Below are 15,867 nucleotides of genomic sequence, written 5' to 3'. Positions count from 1 at the left end.
CAATCTTTGAATTGTTGTGATCAAATAATTTGTAGGTCTTTTATTTAGCGTCATACTCAATAAAAATGAGTTTGGAGCTCTTGACCTCTAAGTTGGTTCTTCTTTGATTGAGTACATGTGCATAACCAATGCACTCAAAGATCTTGAAGTGTGAGATGCTTGGTTTTCTAGTTCATGCCTCTTGTAGAGTTTTGTTTTCCAAATTGGATGTATGAAGTAGATAGCATAAGCCACTACTTTGGTACAAAATTATTTAGGCATATATTTGGTCAGCTTCTCACCATATTGAGAATTGTCTTATTTTTTTCTTTCAATCATATCATTTTGTGGGAAAGAACATAGTAACTCACATAACATATCATTTTGATACTGAAGTCATTTTCATTCTCCACAAAAGTTTTAATCTTATTCAACATGCTAAAGGTTTTTCTTTAAAAAAAAATTAAACTAATTTTTTTATTACATAATCATCAATAAAAGTAAAAAAACAATGATGTTTATCAAAAGATGTTAGAGCAATAAGACCACAAACATAGATATAAATAAGTTGAAGTATTTCTTTATTCTAAAGTTTCTCATGTGGAAAGCTTTTTCTTGGTTGTTTGGCAAAAACACACCCTTCATATGTTTAACTTCAATGTTGTCCATAGGGAAGACAATGCACAATCTTCTAAGTTGTTAGCATGTTGAGATATGAAAGTGTCATAGCTATTGGAGTCCTTCACACAAGTTTTTATACATTATACCATCATGGTTAATGGTTAAGATAAATAATATAATCTTTCATATCTCACTTGAGAAATTAAATAATTCATGTTGATTCTAAAAAAGAATTATGTTCTTTTAATATGAATATCATAATCATTTTTAAGAGTTATCCAAGATTAATATTATTGATCTTCATACTCAACATATAATAAACATTAAAAGAAATCGATGGCTTCCATCTTTTGAGGAGTTTTTGACATATAATAAATGTTTTAAAAAATTAATATCTTTCATCTTTGACGTGAATAGTACTTTTGAAGAGTTTTCAAAATAGATTTATCCATTGAAGCTAGTGTTAGAATCGAGTCGGCACCAAAAGAGAGGTGAATTAGTGCAGTAGATAAAAACGTCAGTTTTAAAAATATTTTATATGATTAAAATCGATCTTGGAAGATAACTTGAAATCGAATGCTTGTTCGTAAGTATAGTGAAAATAAAAACAGTTTGTTATAAAGGTAGACAACTAAACAGAAATGCAAACCGATTTATGGTGGTTCGGTTGTCATGACCTACATCCACTCCCAATTCCTCTTCACTCGAGGCCATTGGCTTCCACTACCGATCTTTTTTCAACAGGCGAAGATCAACTATTATTTTACACTCGATTCTCTTTTTGACATGTTTAGGAGAGAACCTTTACAACCCCACTTACTCATCTCTTAAACGACACTAATACTTAGAGCTTTAGATGAGTTCTCACAAGATTACAACATCGTTTTTCCTCTTTTTTGCTCTCAATTCTTATGTGTGTTAACCAGGGATGAGAAGAGTATTTATAGGCCTCAAGTGGATTCAAACTTGGAGCTTAAAAGTGTCTCATCCCCAATTTTCGGGATACTAACAGTACCACTACTTTTGCTAGGTAATACTACCGCATGGAGCAATGACACTAAGCGATACCACCGCTCAGTCTAGCGATACCATCGCCTGACACCCTGCCATTGGGCGGTACCACCACCCAGACTGACGGTGCCACCGCCTAACACAGTCTTAGAGACTGTGCCACTGATGGTTCCACCTGTTGGGTCACTGTTTGGGCCTTTCACTTGGCCTAACACAGCCCAAACTTGGGCCCAATTGACCCCTAATTGAGTTGGCCCAATTCCAACCCAATTATACCTAAAACATACTTCGATCTAGACAATTATTATAAAGCTAAATCAAATGTTGTCTAGCATGTCATTGGTTCATCGACGCCTCGTTCGATTCTTTGACGCATCGTCCTCTCTTGCGGCCTATTGCCCAATCAACCAGTTGACCTCCGCAACTCTAATTTTCTTGGCATAATTTTCGCTCTTATTGGCCCGATGTCTGAACCCATGACCCAAGGCCTTTTGTCGATATATCGATCGATCTTCCGGCTCGACATCCAATCTTCTGACATGTTCCACTCTGGCCCAACATGATTCTTCCTACTTTAATTGTCTCTCGTTGATCGAAACTTCATGCATCACTCAAAACATAAATAAGATCATAAACACTATCAATTAGTTTCATCATCAAAATTTAAGATTCAATAACTAGGTCCATCATGATGATATATTCTTATGTGCTGGCAACAAAAAAAAATAAAACTTTTTTTTTCTTTCAACATATTTAATATTTTTTTCAACTTGATTGTTAATAGTATTCTAAGGTATAATGACCATATATTTTATAATAATAATATCGAATTTTATAATGATTATAAATTTAGCACTTATATCTTTTGTTTTTTTTTATTGTTTCGAACTTTGATCTTTATTATTATTTTTTCCTCTTTCTCCTTGGCCATATCTTTCACCATAATCATGATCTCTTCTATGCCCATGGTCACTTAGAGCCTTTATTTCTTTCTTTTAAAGTGAGCTTTGTTTAGAGAACTTGTTCCACCGTATCTAATTCTTCTTGTTGACTAAATGTTCATGTGTTTGTCAACAACCTATTAGCTTATCAATAGTTATTAGATCTAAAATAATCTTAGCTTGTCAAAATAATCAATAGGTATTAGGTCTAAATAGTTATTAGGTTATCAATATTTTTTTTTTTAGAGATCACGATAAGGTTGAACTTCTCATGCAAGTATTTTTTTCGACCACACATGAGCATCTTCTAGATTTTCATCATTTCTTCTTACTTGATTGATAATGATGAAAACTCTTGTAAGATAAGCCAAAATAATCTATGCCTTAATGATTTGTAAAGTTTCAAAATCGGCTCTAAGTGATTGAAGTCTAATTTTTTTCACATTCTAACTTGAAAGAGTTTTTAAGAATCTCTCAAGCATCTTTAGAGTTTCCTCTTTGATAACAGAGAGATTTCCTCAACTGCATAGTAGATGAGAGATTTTCTCAACTGCATAGCAGATGAAGATTTCCTCAACTGCATAGCAGATGAGATTTCCTCAATGCATGAGGAAATCTCGCTGCTCAGTTGAGAAAAATCTTCTCTTTCATCATGTATAAATAGATATCTCTTTCATCATGTATAAATAGATATACGACACTAATTAAGGTGTGCTTTCTCCTTATCTTTATAATTTTACTCTTCACTTTATTATGGTATCAGAGCAATAGAAAGGTGCGAACCTCTGCCTCCAGTGAGCGACCACCGCCACCGCCGCTGCAGCCACATTCCCAAATGAGACTCCGCGGCTAGTCCTCATCTTTTTCACTGCGGAAGTCTTCGCTAATATGCCACAACAGTCTGCAAACTTGAGGAGATAGAAGGGGACACCTATGCCCTCAACAGTTTGCATGCTGGGACTCAGCGGTCTAGTGCTCTCCTCCGCATATACGTACAGCCGCGCTATGCACAACACAACGTGGAACGCTGTTGTGTGCACAAACTCAAGCCACTGCAGTCACCCACCTCCCACCTTCCACCTCTGCTAGTGCCCCGTCACTGAACCTTTGCTCGAAACCTAATCTACTTTCGCGCACTGGACCATCGGGCAGCCCTCTTTATGGACCTAGTCACCAGAACCCTCTCGTTGGGCACCATCGACCAGCTCCTGGCTCTCTCACTCCGGCAACGTTGTCGTCCTCATTGCTTCCAGCGTGGGCCCTGCCAACGCTTCCGCCACCGCTGTCCTCGCCTCCGGTAACATCGTCTTCATTGCTTCCGACTGCATCCTATGGCAGCATTTTGATCTTCCTATGGACACGCTCCCGTGGAGTCACATCTTGGTCCTGGAGAGGACCTTGTCTTGGTGCAAGCCTACCATCCCTTTTTGTTGTTGCTGAACAATATTTGCAGTTCTCTCCCGCTATCTCTAATCGGTGATCGAGGTAGCCACAGTGTCCTGCTCCATCTTCGCCTCGACAAGCAGCATTTGGAACCTTTCCACGCCACTTGCTACTTCACTGCATCGTTGCCCAGATTCCTAATTGCTGATCTGCTGCACAAAGATCTGTAGCTGTCTTGCACAAAGCTAACATTCTCCTTCAACAAAGGCCTCGTTTGCCAACAACCTACCTCAGGTGACATTGATCTGCACCACCACCACTTCTTCTTTCTTGGTTATTATCATCGCTGCAAACTTTGATAAAATGATAGAATGAAGAGTGAAATTGTAAAGATAAAGAAAAATCACACCTTAATTAGTGTCATATAATCTTTATACATGGTAGAGAGGATTTTTCTCAACTAAGCAGCGAGATCTCATCTGCTATGCAGTTGAGGAAATCTCTCATCTGCTATATAGTTGAGGAAATCTCTCTATTATCATGCCCCCACAAGATTGAGCTCCTGTCAAGGATATCGATCTTAGACCGATGCAACAAATATAGTTTGTGGGCTAGAGGCTTCGTGAGTGAGTCTGCTAGTTGATCAGCCATATGAACATGAGAGACACGGAGTTGACGTTTGACAACTTGATCTCGCACAAAGTGAAAGTCGATAGCAATGTGTTTCATGCATGAGTGGAACATTGGATTGATGCATAGGTAGGTAGCTCCAACATTGTCACAATATATTATAGGAGTAAGGGGGGTAGAGCTGACTTCGAGTTCCTTGAGGAGATTTGTAACCTAATTAAGTTCAGCAGTAGTGGTAGCGATGACATGACTGTCTTTTGTTTCTTAGAACTCCAACTGATTAGATTAGACCTAAGAAAGACGACATACCCTGATGTGGAGGTGCGATCATCAAAGTTTTCCGTCCAATCAGCATCAGCAAAAGCATGGAGATAAAGTGGAGTATCTTTACGAAGAAAGAGATCATGATTGAGGGTCCTTTTAAGATACCGCGAAATTTGTTTAATCATAGACCAATGTATAGTAGAATGTTAGTGTATGTATTGAGATAGTTTATTGACTACAAATAAGATATCTGAACGGGTAAGAGCCAAGTACTTGGCGATATTGAGTTGAGTTTGTAGGAGGGCTACCATCACATGAGTGATGCACTAGTAGAGAGAGGAGTCCTTCTGTTATGCATTGGTTTGTAGTTAAATGAATTTTGCGGTATCTTAAAGGGACCTTCAATCATGGTCCATTTCTTCGTAAACACACTCTACTTTATCTCCATTCCTTTGCTGATGCTGATTAGGCGGGAAACTTTGATGACCACACCTCCATGTCAGGGTATATCGTCTTTCTTGAGTTTAATCCAATCAGTTGGAGTTCTAAGAAGCAAAAGACAATCGTTTGAATATCATGTCATCGCTACTGCTGCTGCTGAACTCAATTAGGTTACAAATCTCCTCAAGGAACTCGAAGTCAGCTCTACCCTTACTCCTACAATATATTGTGATAATGTTGGAGCTACCCATCTATGCGTCAATCTAGTGTTCCACTCACGCATGAAACACATTACCATCGACTTTCACTTTATGTGAGATCAAGTTGTCAAACGTCAACTTCGTGTCTCTCATGTTCATACAGCTGATCAACTAGTAGACTCACTTACGAAGCCTCTAGCCCGCAAACTATATTTGTTCGGTCCAAGATCGGTATCTTTGATAGGAGCTCAATCTTATGGGGGCATGATAACAGAGAGATTTCCTCGGAATCTCATTGCTCAGTTAAGAAAAATACTCTATTTCACAATCTATAAATAGACGTTATATGACAAAGGTGTGCTTTCTCTTTATCTTTATAATTTCATTCTTCATTCTATCACTTTATCACTCTTATCCTTCTTCTTTAAAAGTCCTTCAAAGTATCTCTTTGGCCTCGTAATTTCTACTGATCCAAATAATATCTTAGGTGGATGATTGAGTTAAGGTGAGATACTTGGAGTTAAGTGTTATTAATAATTTTGACTTGGCTCTAATATCATTTTGATAGGGAAAAAAAAACATAGGATGAAGAGTTAGAGATGAAGAGTTGAGATACGATGCAAGAGTTAAATGAAATTGTATTTCTGGTAAAAACGTTTTTATATTTTTTTATCTCCTTTTTTTTATTTTACCAAAATTAATCTCATCTATTTATAGAATCAATCATAAACGAGAGTTACACGACTTCAATATTTTTATTGGGTAACCTATCAAATTTGCTGTTGATTCATTTTCATAACACCTACTCATTCATCAGAGCATCTTTTTATTCTCACTAAATCACTAAATTCATGAGAGATTTTTGATAGTAATATGATAACATAACAAACATACGGAAGAAACTGAAGAATTAATAAGAACAAAATAGCTATCGATTAAGCTATGATCTCACACTTTGGGTGCATTTGGTAATAATAAATTTTAAATACATATTTCAAATTATAAATTTCCAAAGTATCTTATGACTTTATCTAAGACTATAAGATTATCAAAAGTGAGAAATCAATATTTTTTATTTAGATACATTTTTTTATTTATTTTTTTTAAAAAAAATTATACATATACTTATTAAATTAAATAAAAAATACACTTATTTAAAAATAAAATATTAAAATTATTAGAAGAATAAAATTTATCATAAACTTTGAAAATATATATAATTTTACCAAACAACATTGCATATTTAAAAAAAAAATATATATATATCCAATGAACTTTTAACATCTATGAATTCTGAATTGTCATCAACTTTAAAAGATTACTTTTCTTCTACTTCCTCTATTTTCCAAATGTGACTGACTACCCATAAGATACTTGTACTCAAATTGGAGTTTGTTTTCTTATATTCCCAAAATATTCAAACTGAAAACTTGAAGGAAGTACAAGCAATCTTTCACCATGACAAAAACTGCAGAATTTAGCTTTAAATGGCATGATTAAATAAATAATTAATAAGAAATTTCAATTACAAGAAATGAAAAGAAGGGTTTCAAAATAACCACACCTAACTTGATCAAATTTAAAACACATAATGCTACATGAAATAATAATAATAGATAATAATCTTTCTCATTTTAGTCGGTCTACACACATTAGTTTGTCGAATCCAACAAACTAAAAATATAATCACCCAACAACTTACTCACTTGGAGATTTCTTTGCCCCATGTAAGATGATATATATACTACAAGAGAATGAAGTTATTTTCTCTTGCTGATAATTTGTGATATGATCCTACCAAGTTCTTCACCTGAGTCCTCCTGAACATGATGCCCTGCCTGGACAAATGCATCAAAAGAGATTCAGTTCTACCATTACAATATACAAAACAGAAAAATTCATGACTGCTTATTTCTGTTCAGCGAGTTCTGACCTAAAGATAATGTTTCTTTTATTTTTTATTGTCTGCAGAACTTTTATCCTCATTTCATTTACCAACTAGTTAGTCTTAAAATAATTTCAAATCAAAATTCTGGTATGTTCTGATGGTATTTTGCCCTCACATGGACACACACTCGTATAACAAGGAAGTATTTTCCTGGCATAACAAAATAGTTCCTAAATTTCTAAATGACAGAATTTAACAAAAAGAAGCAACTTTCCAAGGCAACATGATATCTATTTGATAGAAAGAATTTTGTATCCTGCTTTCTAACTCATATTCTTGAAGCTAATTCATGGAAGGGAAACCATTTATCCATGATTGAACTTATACATATTTCATCTTTTACCTTTTCTGAAGAAAGTTCAAATGTAAGATGTCAAATCATACCTATCGAGTATCAAGCAATGTTTACCAAGTCTAAGTAGCACACATATAAGCACCTTTCTTTACTTTAATTAAGATATTCTTGTGAAATCAATAGTTTGTATTAGAAACTAAATCTCATCAACTCAATGAGAGAGAGAGAGAGAGAGAGAGAGAGAGAAAACCATAGCGAGCTCCACCAGCTTGTGATTTGAAGCTTTGCAAAATTCCTCGACACCATCATACCTTAGCCAACGATCTCTCATACCCCAGCAAATTGTGGTGCGAGTTTTCCATGTCTCACTAGCTAGTGTTGTCCTCATGGCTTCAACATAAGCCTATTATTGTAAACAAATGAATGCCAATCGTAACCAACAAATATCGAAGTTTCTTTAAATGCCTGAAATTCGGTAAATAAATGCAAAAGCTCATAATTTCAAACTGCAATGATTGAATGAGAAAAAGGATCCATTTATAGCACAATTATAAAACATAAAATTGTAACATTTAATTTATCTCATTTGTACAAACCAAATACTCATATCAGATGGCCATGAAGATTTTGACAGAAAACATAATTTGCTCAAAATAATGTACATATGAAACGACTTTGTGGTAGAATGAACTTGAGATTTTAATAGGAGAAAGATATATTAAGACAAAGAAACTTGTTTTTGTTGTTAATGTTATGTGAGGTTATGCATGTGTTGGTGCTATTGCAATCACAAAGCCAACCTGCACCTAGCTTCAGGCTTAGGCTCAATGCTAATAGTTATCTATAATAAAATGTAACGTGTGCAATATACTCCAAATGATGCTGTCCACTGATGATAAACAAGAAATTAATCTTGAGGTACCAACTGTACCATAGTAACCAGCATTGTTACTGACTAAAAAGCAACGACTAAGAAGCATGGACTCAGACGCGACATGAACATGACGACACAAATTTTTTAAAAAAATTAGGGCACAGATACAACGAGGACACAGGTTATATATATATATATATATATATATATATAATTCGATTAACATGAGTTTTATAGTATTTATAAGTAAATTTTATAAACTCAACAATTTAAACAAATAAATATCATCATACAGGTTAAAACAATTAAAATCATCTAAATTTAAGTATCTAAAAGAAAGGTTGAGTACATCAAATAATATTTAACAATCTCCAAATAGAATCGATTATATTTCCTTGCGATGATCTTCATATTTCTTTTCTTACGAAGCATTTGACCCTTACATGAGGGCCAGGAGAATGCAACGTTGCACAGGACCATCCGACACTGACACATCCACCAAAAGCACGTGTCTGTTACGATATGAACCTCATGCTACATCAAGGATTCATATCGTTACGAACACATCCACCAAAAGCACGTGTCTATAATGATATGAATCACATGCTACATCAAGGATGTGCCAACACACTCTTGGCAAGAGTATCAGTTTGTACTAGTCAAAATAAGATTGGCATGGTACATCACCCAAGTTATCCTTCCCTGATTTCTAACTCAAATAAAAATTCTGAGTATAAAGACATCAGACTATTTGAGTACTAAAAAAATTCCATACTCGAAATTAAAGTTACTGAATAAGAAAAATATAACAAACTAATAACAAAGATATTGCATCACTTCGTTCCATAATATCTGACAAGTAATACAATGAACCAAGGGATACACAGAGATCTACTAGAAACAAAGCTAGTACAAATATTAGGCAATGAGGTATGCATAAAATAAAACAAATGTGCATGGTAGAAAAGACAGATGAGAAAAATTGGAAGAATCAAGCCGCAATCACATTATTGAGGACAGATCAGTGCGGAGTGAAATGAAATACAAAGATACCCTCACAAGGGCATAGGTAGATGCTAAAATCTTCAGGAGAAAATTGCACTTCCTTAAAATATGTTGCATGATTGACTATGTTATCCTAGGAAGTGATCTGTATATAATCATGGAGAAACAGTTAAAAAGCTGAAAAGGTAACATATGATAGCTACTCCTACAAGGATAATCTACCTTCAGCTCCTTCTTCATGGCTCCACTTAATGCATTTAGAGCAAAACCAGAAGAACCAGAAGTGAGGTATGGCCTTCTGTAAACCATCGCATCTTCTTCTTTCATCATGTATGGTCCACAACTGGTCAATGCCCTATCACTAGCACTGAGAGGATCCTGACAATTAAGAATGAATAGGCAGGCTTTTATCTAATGTCGAAAAGCAAAGAGATGTACAAAGAATAGACAAACATCATCGCCCTTCTAACCTGGGAGATAATTAGACCCAACAAAAAGTTGCTGAACAGAGCCAAGGATGAGGGCAGCTTCACATGATTCTCCATCAGCTAAAATATAAGCAAATATATCAACTCCAGCTGTTCAAGATACTCACAAAGGAAAATAACATTAAAAAAATTGTATTGCAGTAATAACATATCCATGAGAAACAAATATTCAGAATACCAATCTTCAAAGTAGACGATGAATACAATCTTTCAGATATTTTCTTACAGGGGGATTTATGAGTACAAGATCTGTCAGTTTTTCTTGATGACAGCTAGCATATTTAAGAACTACAGGAGAAAAATAGCCCTGCAAAATATATAAAATAACTCATTATTCTAAAGTCATATTTAAAGAAATTTACCTGCTTAATACATCCATGGAACATTAAATTACCTGAACAACCAAGGAAAATTTATCTGGAACAAGGACATCGACAAGCGATCCCAGAGCCGAAACATATTCTGCAGCTTATATATACTTCATTGAGGTGAACATATATAGGTTTCTCATTGATAAAAATAAGAAAAAATAATGATTGTCTAAAAATGTTTACCATCCAAAGTATAGTCGAATCCATATCTAGGCTGAGGCTTATCAGAAAACCCAAAACCTGAGAACCAGAAAAAGCCAATTTGCTAGTCAGAGCATTGGATGCAAGGCCAGTTGGAGGACACCACAAACTAGAAACCTTAAACCGAAGTAAAAGAAACACTTTGTTCATAGGCAACAAAGGAAGTACATCACAAAGTGATACAAACATGAATATCAACCCTGGTATCTGCAGGATATACAGTGAAGCAGCATACAAGGATGTGAAACACAAAAGGCATATAAAAACTGTTGCTAAATGTTAGATTACTAAAAGGAGGACAAAATCAAAATTGGGTCAAGAATTTTTGTAGAAACTCCATTTTACTAGATGTAGTAGTAATTAGTCAGACCAAGACAAATTACACCATCTGGATACAGACCCTGGGCACTTAGAGGTGGAACCCAAAGGGGATGAACAAGATCACTTATTCTCAGGATGCTCAGACTTCAGGAGGGTTCAAACTCTTGGGGAACTCAAACAGCATCAACATCCTGTCCCAGTGATCAAACTTGAAGTTAAATGCAAGCTTGTGGTGAAGGCCATGATGACCCAGTTTGTGATTGGGTTCCAGGGGGATGTTTCAGATATGCTCCGACCAGTACCTCAGAAACACAGTCAACTTAAACAGCATAGAGTCAAAAGTCCTGACTAGCAAAAGCAAATTAGATAAGACGGTCATTTTTTACTCACATCAGAGACCCCTCCTACAGTTTTTAGCCTAAAGGGTGGAACCACAAACCTAGGCTAGAGGCCACTTGATAAACGGATGGGATGTATTAGCATCATATGTAGTGGTGCCACGTAGACTAGCAGTTGCTTCTGCCACGTGTTCTTTTTTATCTTGATGCCACACATCCGTTTGTTTCATCTGCTTCAGTGTGAAGTCATGCTTTGACAGTTTGACTTATGATCACTTAGATTATATGTTACACACAGATATTGCTACAGGAAGTTTTGTTATTTCTGATAGTATTTGTCAGTCATATCTGGCATTAATTAAGGGTCTCAATTGCTTGAGAATCTACAAGTTATTAATATGCATTACATCAATATGATTTCTACCTCCAACAGGTCTGGGAAATTTAATCCTTACATTCATGTTTAAAAAATCAAGTTCTAGTTGGATATGGAGTGGACTTAATATAATTTTGTAGATTCCAATGAATGGAAGTGTGTAGGATACTAAAGGTAATAGCAACAGAAAGTTAACTGTTGTTGTATACGCTGTGAGAAGGAACAACTATGCAAATCCTTTGTTTTAAAGGTTAAATATATGATAAGCAAGTATAACCTACAACAATAATTCCAAGGGACTTGAATCTGCAGTAGCGTACCAAGCCAATCAAAAGCAATGGCATGATGATCTTCAGACAGCACGGGAAGAACTTTACGATATGAGTATGCCTGTTAATCATAAATCAAGCTCATAAAGCTCCTAGACGACAAGGTTGATACAGTAAAATTTTACAAATTTGATATGTTAATAGCAGAAAAAACGAAAAAAATGTCGCTCCTGAAGAAATTAAAAGAAAAAACTGAACAAGATTTTAATTCCAAATGACCATGGATAATTAAACCTACTCAATGGCAATTAATATTCTAACAAAAGAGCCATACATTAGGTAGTAGCAAAATATATTTTATTTTATACTTCAGAAAAAAAAAAATTATATTCCTCTTGGACATATGGATATGGTCATTTTCTAATTTTCTGCAGAAGAATACAAGCCTATGATCATTATAATTGGAGCTTGGAAAAGGAAGTGCTGGGTTGAGACTTAAATATTTTAGATTGCTTGCAACATAATAACTAGAAAAGCAGGAACCAAAAGTCTCTCATGGACAAATTCATGTGCTTTTAAGATGATAGCTTGGATATGGTTTTTTGTCATGCTCTGAGTATGTCAAGTTGAATGAATTTGGAGCCCCTAATAGAGTTTAAGTTGGACTGAATAATTAATTTCTATATTTTTAGCCTAATAAAACAAGTATTCATCCTTGATTTTAATGGCTGCTTTGGGAAGTATTTAGAATTCTATTTAAAGTTGTTTTCTTATTTATGAGTACTGTTTTGAGTATAGATTGGTTGGAAGATTTATCATGTCTACAAATATTACAATTTGATTTCACAAAGAAGATCTAAAGGATCTAGATGTCTTTTTAATAAGATCTTAGATGGTTATCAATTTTACTACAAAAAATAAAATCCAATTACACAAGACTCTAGTAAGCCTATGTAACAGGTAACCCCTTAATATAATAGACTATGGTTGAAGTTTATGAAAAAACATGATGAAAGAGTTTTAACTAGTATGTATATGCTGTGAGGTCATTCATCTTCTTCCATAATGTCACGAACGATCGTCACGCACCCGCAATAACTCCATTCAACGAACCGTTCGTCGCTCTTGTCTATATGTACAGCTACTTGGCAGCATGTTTTGCCCTGGTTTTGAGTCATTTTGCTCGTAAAAATGTAAGTTTGAACACGTTGCAGTGCTACAAAGCGATTGCTCACCGAACCGAGCAAAATAGCCCCAAAACAACTCCGTTTTCGTGTGCCACGGGCTGTTTTCTGCAGTCCGCTTCCGCTCACCAAAACGTCAGCCATCTCAGCCCCCGGGTGGCACAAGGCTGGATGGGGCTTTGGTATAGTGTCAGGCATTGAACAACCTTTCGCAAGTTCGCACGTTACCTTGACGGGAACTTGTTGTCGCGCCTGACACCCGGTGAGCAGTTGTTTGTGGACTTGCAGCTGTTCATTCAACCTTCTAAAGTCCTTGTTTTCTCTCTCTCCCTCTTTTCTCTTGTGCACGCAAGGTGCTTGCTGAATTGCTTGTAAAGCTTCCCCTTTTCGCGAGACATCGGGAATTGTCCGTCGCTAGTTCTTCAAACTAATTAACTTTCTCTTTTTACAGGTCCTTCGGGACCTGCGAGAGGTTGCAAGTGGGCTGATCTTTGCGGACGCAAATCAAAGGGCGAAGCGCGACTTAGGCAACGCAAGCTAAGTTCACGTCTTTGCCGCAAGGGTGCCTCGCGACTTAGGCAACGCAAGCTAAGTTCGCGTCTTGACCGCAATGGTGCCTCATGCCTTAGGCAATTCCAGCTAAGGCCGTGACAATAAGGGGCCCGATAAATGCACCGTATATCTTTCTTTATTCTATCTTTTTTTATAGTTTACTCGTTCTTGTTGGACATAACCTTCATTAATCTCAAACCTACTTGTGAGCCCCTTTAAACCACACCAACACTCTCAGTCATTTAATTACCATCCTCAATCCTCTCTTTACAAGCTCTCAGATTTTGTTTAGCTAAGGTGCCATGTCGTTACCTAAGAAGCCTAAATATGGTAAACCATCTTCATTTCTCAATGTTACCAAATCATAATAGTACGAAAAGGTAGGACAGTCTTGTGAAAGCAACCAGTCCATCGAATAGCATCAATGGTTTTTTAAAAGCAAAAGATATATGAAAGAAATTATAGATGCCTTTTGACAGAAAAAGTTAACCTGCAGGGTACAGAATGGAAATATAATGGATCATCAGACTTGTTTCCTTCTGAAAGAAGATCTTAAGCCTAGTGATTCTCTTTTCTTGATAACTTTTGTTCTTGTGACACCACCAAACAATATTAATAATAAAGTCCATGGCAACAACAAAGCAACCATTATGTCTCTGTCATAGGCCACTTCCAGATAACATCATTCAGATCTCTTAAGAATCTTAAAATTGCAGCAAAATGGAACTTAACACGACTTCAAAATTTTGCTGTTCAAAACCGTTTCCTAAAGTTACCAATAGCAACTAGCCTGTTGGATGCTCTACACACTACTTTATTAGACAATCCTTTGTGTTACTAAAAGGTCAACTTACAGTTCTTGCTGTCTTTCCTTGGTGTTTTTAGTATACCTCTTAGAAGATTCTTAGAACTAATTGAAACCTAGGGTAAATATTCACCAGGGTATTATGTGCATGCAGTATAAATCGACTGATGCGTGAAGTAAGTCCACATATATTAAATAATTGAATGGATCAATCAGAATAGAAACTCACCTGTGATGGAAAACCATGAACTAAAATAACTTTAGGGTTCAATGAACTTCCGGCTTCCACACAGAACCATCTAAGGCAAAAAAGGTAAAAAGCCTTCAGAGGTTTAACCAAAGAACTCATTTATTCCAAACTTCACCTAACATGGAGGCTTATGGCCCAAAAATAGCAGGATTCAAGGCTTATACATTTTGATAGCCTTCAAACCACACAGATTGCTGAATTCACCTGAATAAGTCTGCTTCAGACTGTGAACCAGCACCCAAAGTAAGACCAAAAACTGGATCCTTTGCTTTCCCTTTTCCGCCATACACAGGATAAGCTTTTACCTAGATATTGAAGCTGAAAATTTGTATTATCATTTGATAATTGTACACCATCACATATAAAAACCAAGGACGGACATATGTTCACATATGTAAGGATGGACATGTACTCACATACAACTGTGCAAATGTCGCGAGACCCTATTTTTCAAATAATTTCAATCTTCAAGAAAGCTCGGAACAAAGTTTGGGCATACCATTTTTCCTTGAGCAAACCATTCATCAGATCGGCTCGGCCCGTCCGAGTATTTTCCTGCATCGACTCTCATTCAATCAGAATGTACTTTCAGACAATTCCAAGAACCTCAAGCAAAAACTTCCCAAGGAACAGAAACCCAAACCTCCGCTGAAAAAGAACCCATCCCCGGCCGATTCCGGCTCGTCCACATAGTAATCCTACAAGCCGCTTGGTTTCAATAAACAGTAACAGCTGGATCAATCCAGGCGAGGGAGGGGATCAGATTCGCGTACCTCGTTATCACCGAAGATGGATCCGCAGCGGAATCCGGACCTCCTGATGCTGGCGGGGGGGACGGGGAGCGACCGAGGAAGAGAGCAGGCGGAGGAGAAGGTGGGCAGGGCCGCCATGGCGAGCGGGGAAGGGAGGATAGGGCGCTCGGATTGGGTGGAAGGGATTCATGGATGGGGTTAGGGGTTTGGTATTTCTCGCGTGGTCTTTGGGAGTAATGGAGGGGGAGAGATAGGGTTTCCTTGGCCCTCGCTTCCTTGCCATTTCCAACGTTCGAATTCTGCTTCATTTCATGATAACCTTAAATTTCATAAATTATCAAAAAACAAACTCCGAAAGAATGATTTTT

General features: G+C 36.4%; 1 protein-coding gene across 4 annotated transcripts; it reads right to left on the bottom strand.

Moving 5' to 3' along the window:
* Positions 1–7,065: 7,065 nt before the first annotated feature.
* On the bottom strand, positions 7,066–15,772 carry LOC104000104 (uncharacterized). 4 transcript variants are annotated; one of them, XM_065128052.1, is made up of 13 exons: positions 15,521–15,772; positions 15,391–15,445; positions 15,247–15,302; positions 14,952–15,052; positions 14,727–14,796; positions 11,969–12,077; positions 10,635–10,691; positions 10,475–10,548; positions 10,307–10,387; positions 10,063–10,140; positions 9,815–9,970; positions 7,964–8,116; positions 7,066–7,308 (listed from the first exon to the last, which is right to left on the bottom strand). In XM_065128052.1, the coding sequence occupies exons 1-13, from the start codon at positions 15,635–15,637 to the stop codon at positions 7,231–7,233; spliced, it is 1,185 nt and encodes a 394-aa protein (XP_064984124.1). In that variant the 5' UTR covers positions 15,638–15,772; the 3' UTR covers positions 7,066–7,230. The 4 variants fall into 4 exon arrangements, with proteins under 4 accessions (XP_064984124.1, XP_064984125.1, XP_009420324.2 ...); XM_065128053.1 differs by having other exon boundaries at positions 10,475–10,542; positions 15,521–15,771; XM_009422049.3 differs by having other exon boundaries at positions 12,008–12,077; positions 15,521–15,771.
* Positions 15,773–15,867: the final 95 nt, after the last annotated feature.

The sequence above is a fragment of the Musa acuminata genome, chromosome BXJ2-10 (assembly GCF_036884655.1).
Source record: "Musa acuminata AAA Group cultivar baxijiao chromosome BXJ2-10, Cavendish_Baxijiao_AAA, whole genome shotgun sequence".
Lineage (NCBI taxonomy): Eukaryota > Viridiplantae > Streptophyta > Magnoliopsida > Zingiberales > Musaceae > Musa > Musa acuminata.
Note: the sequence above shows the minus strand (reverse complement) of the source record. Positions and strands in the feature narration are given on the sequence as shown.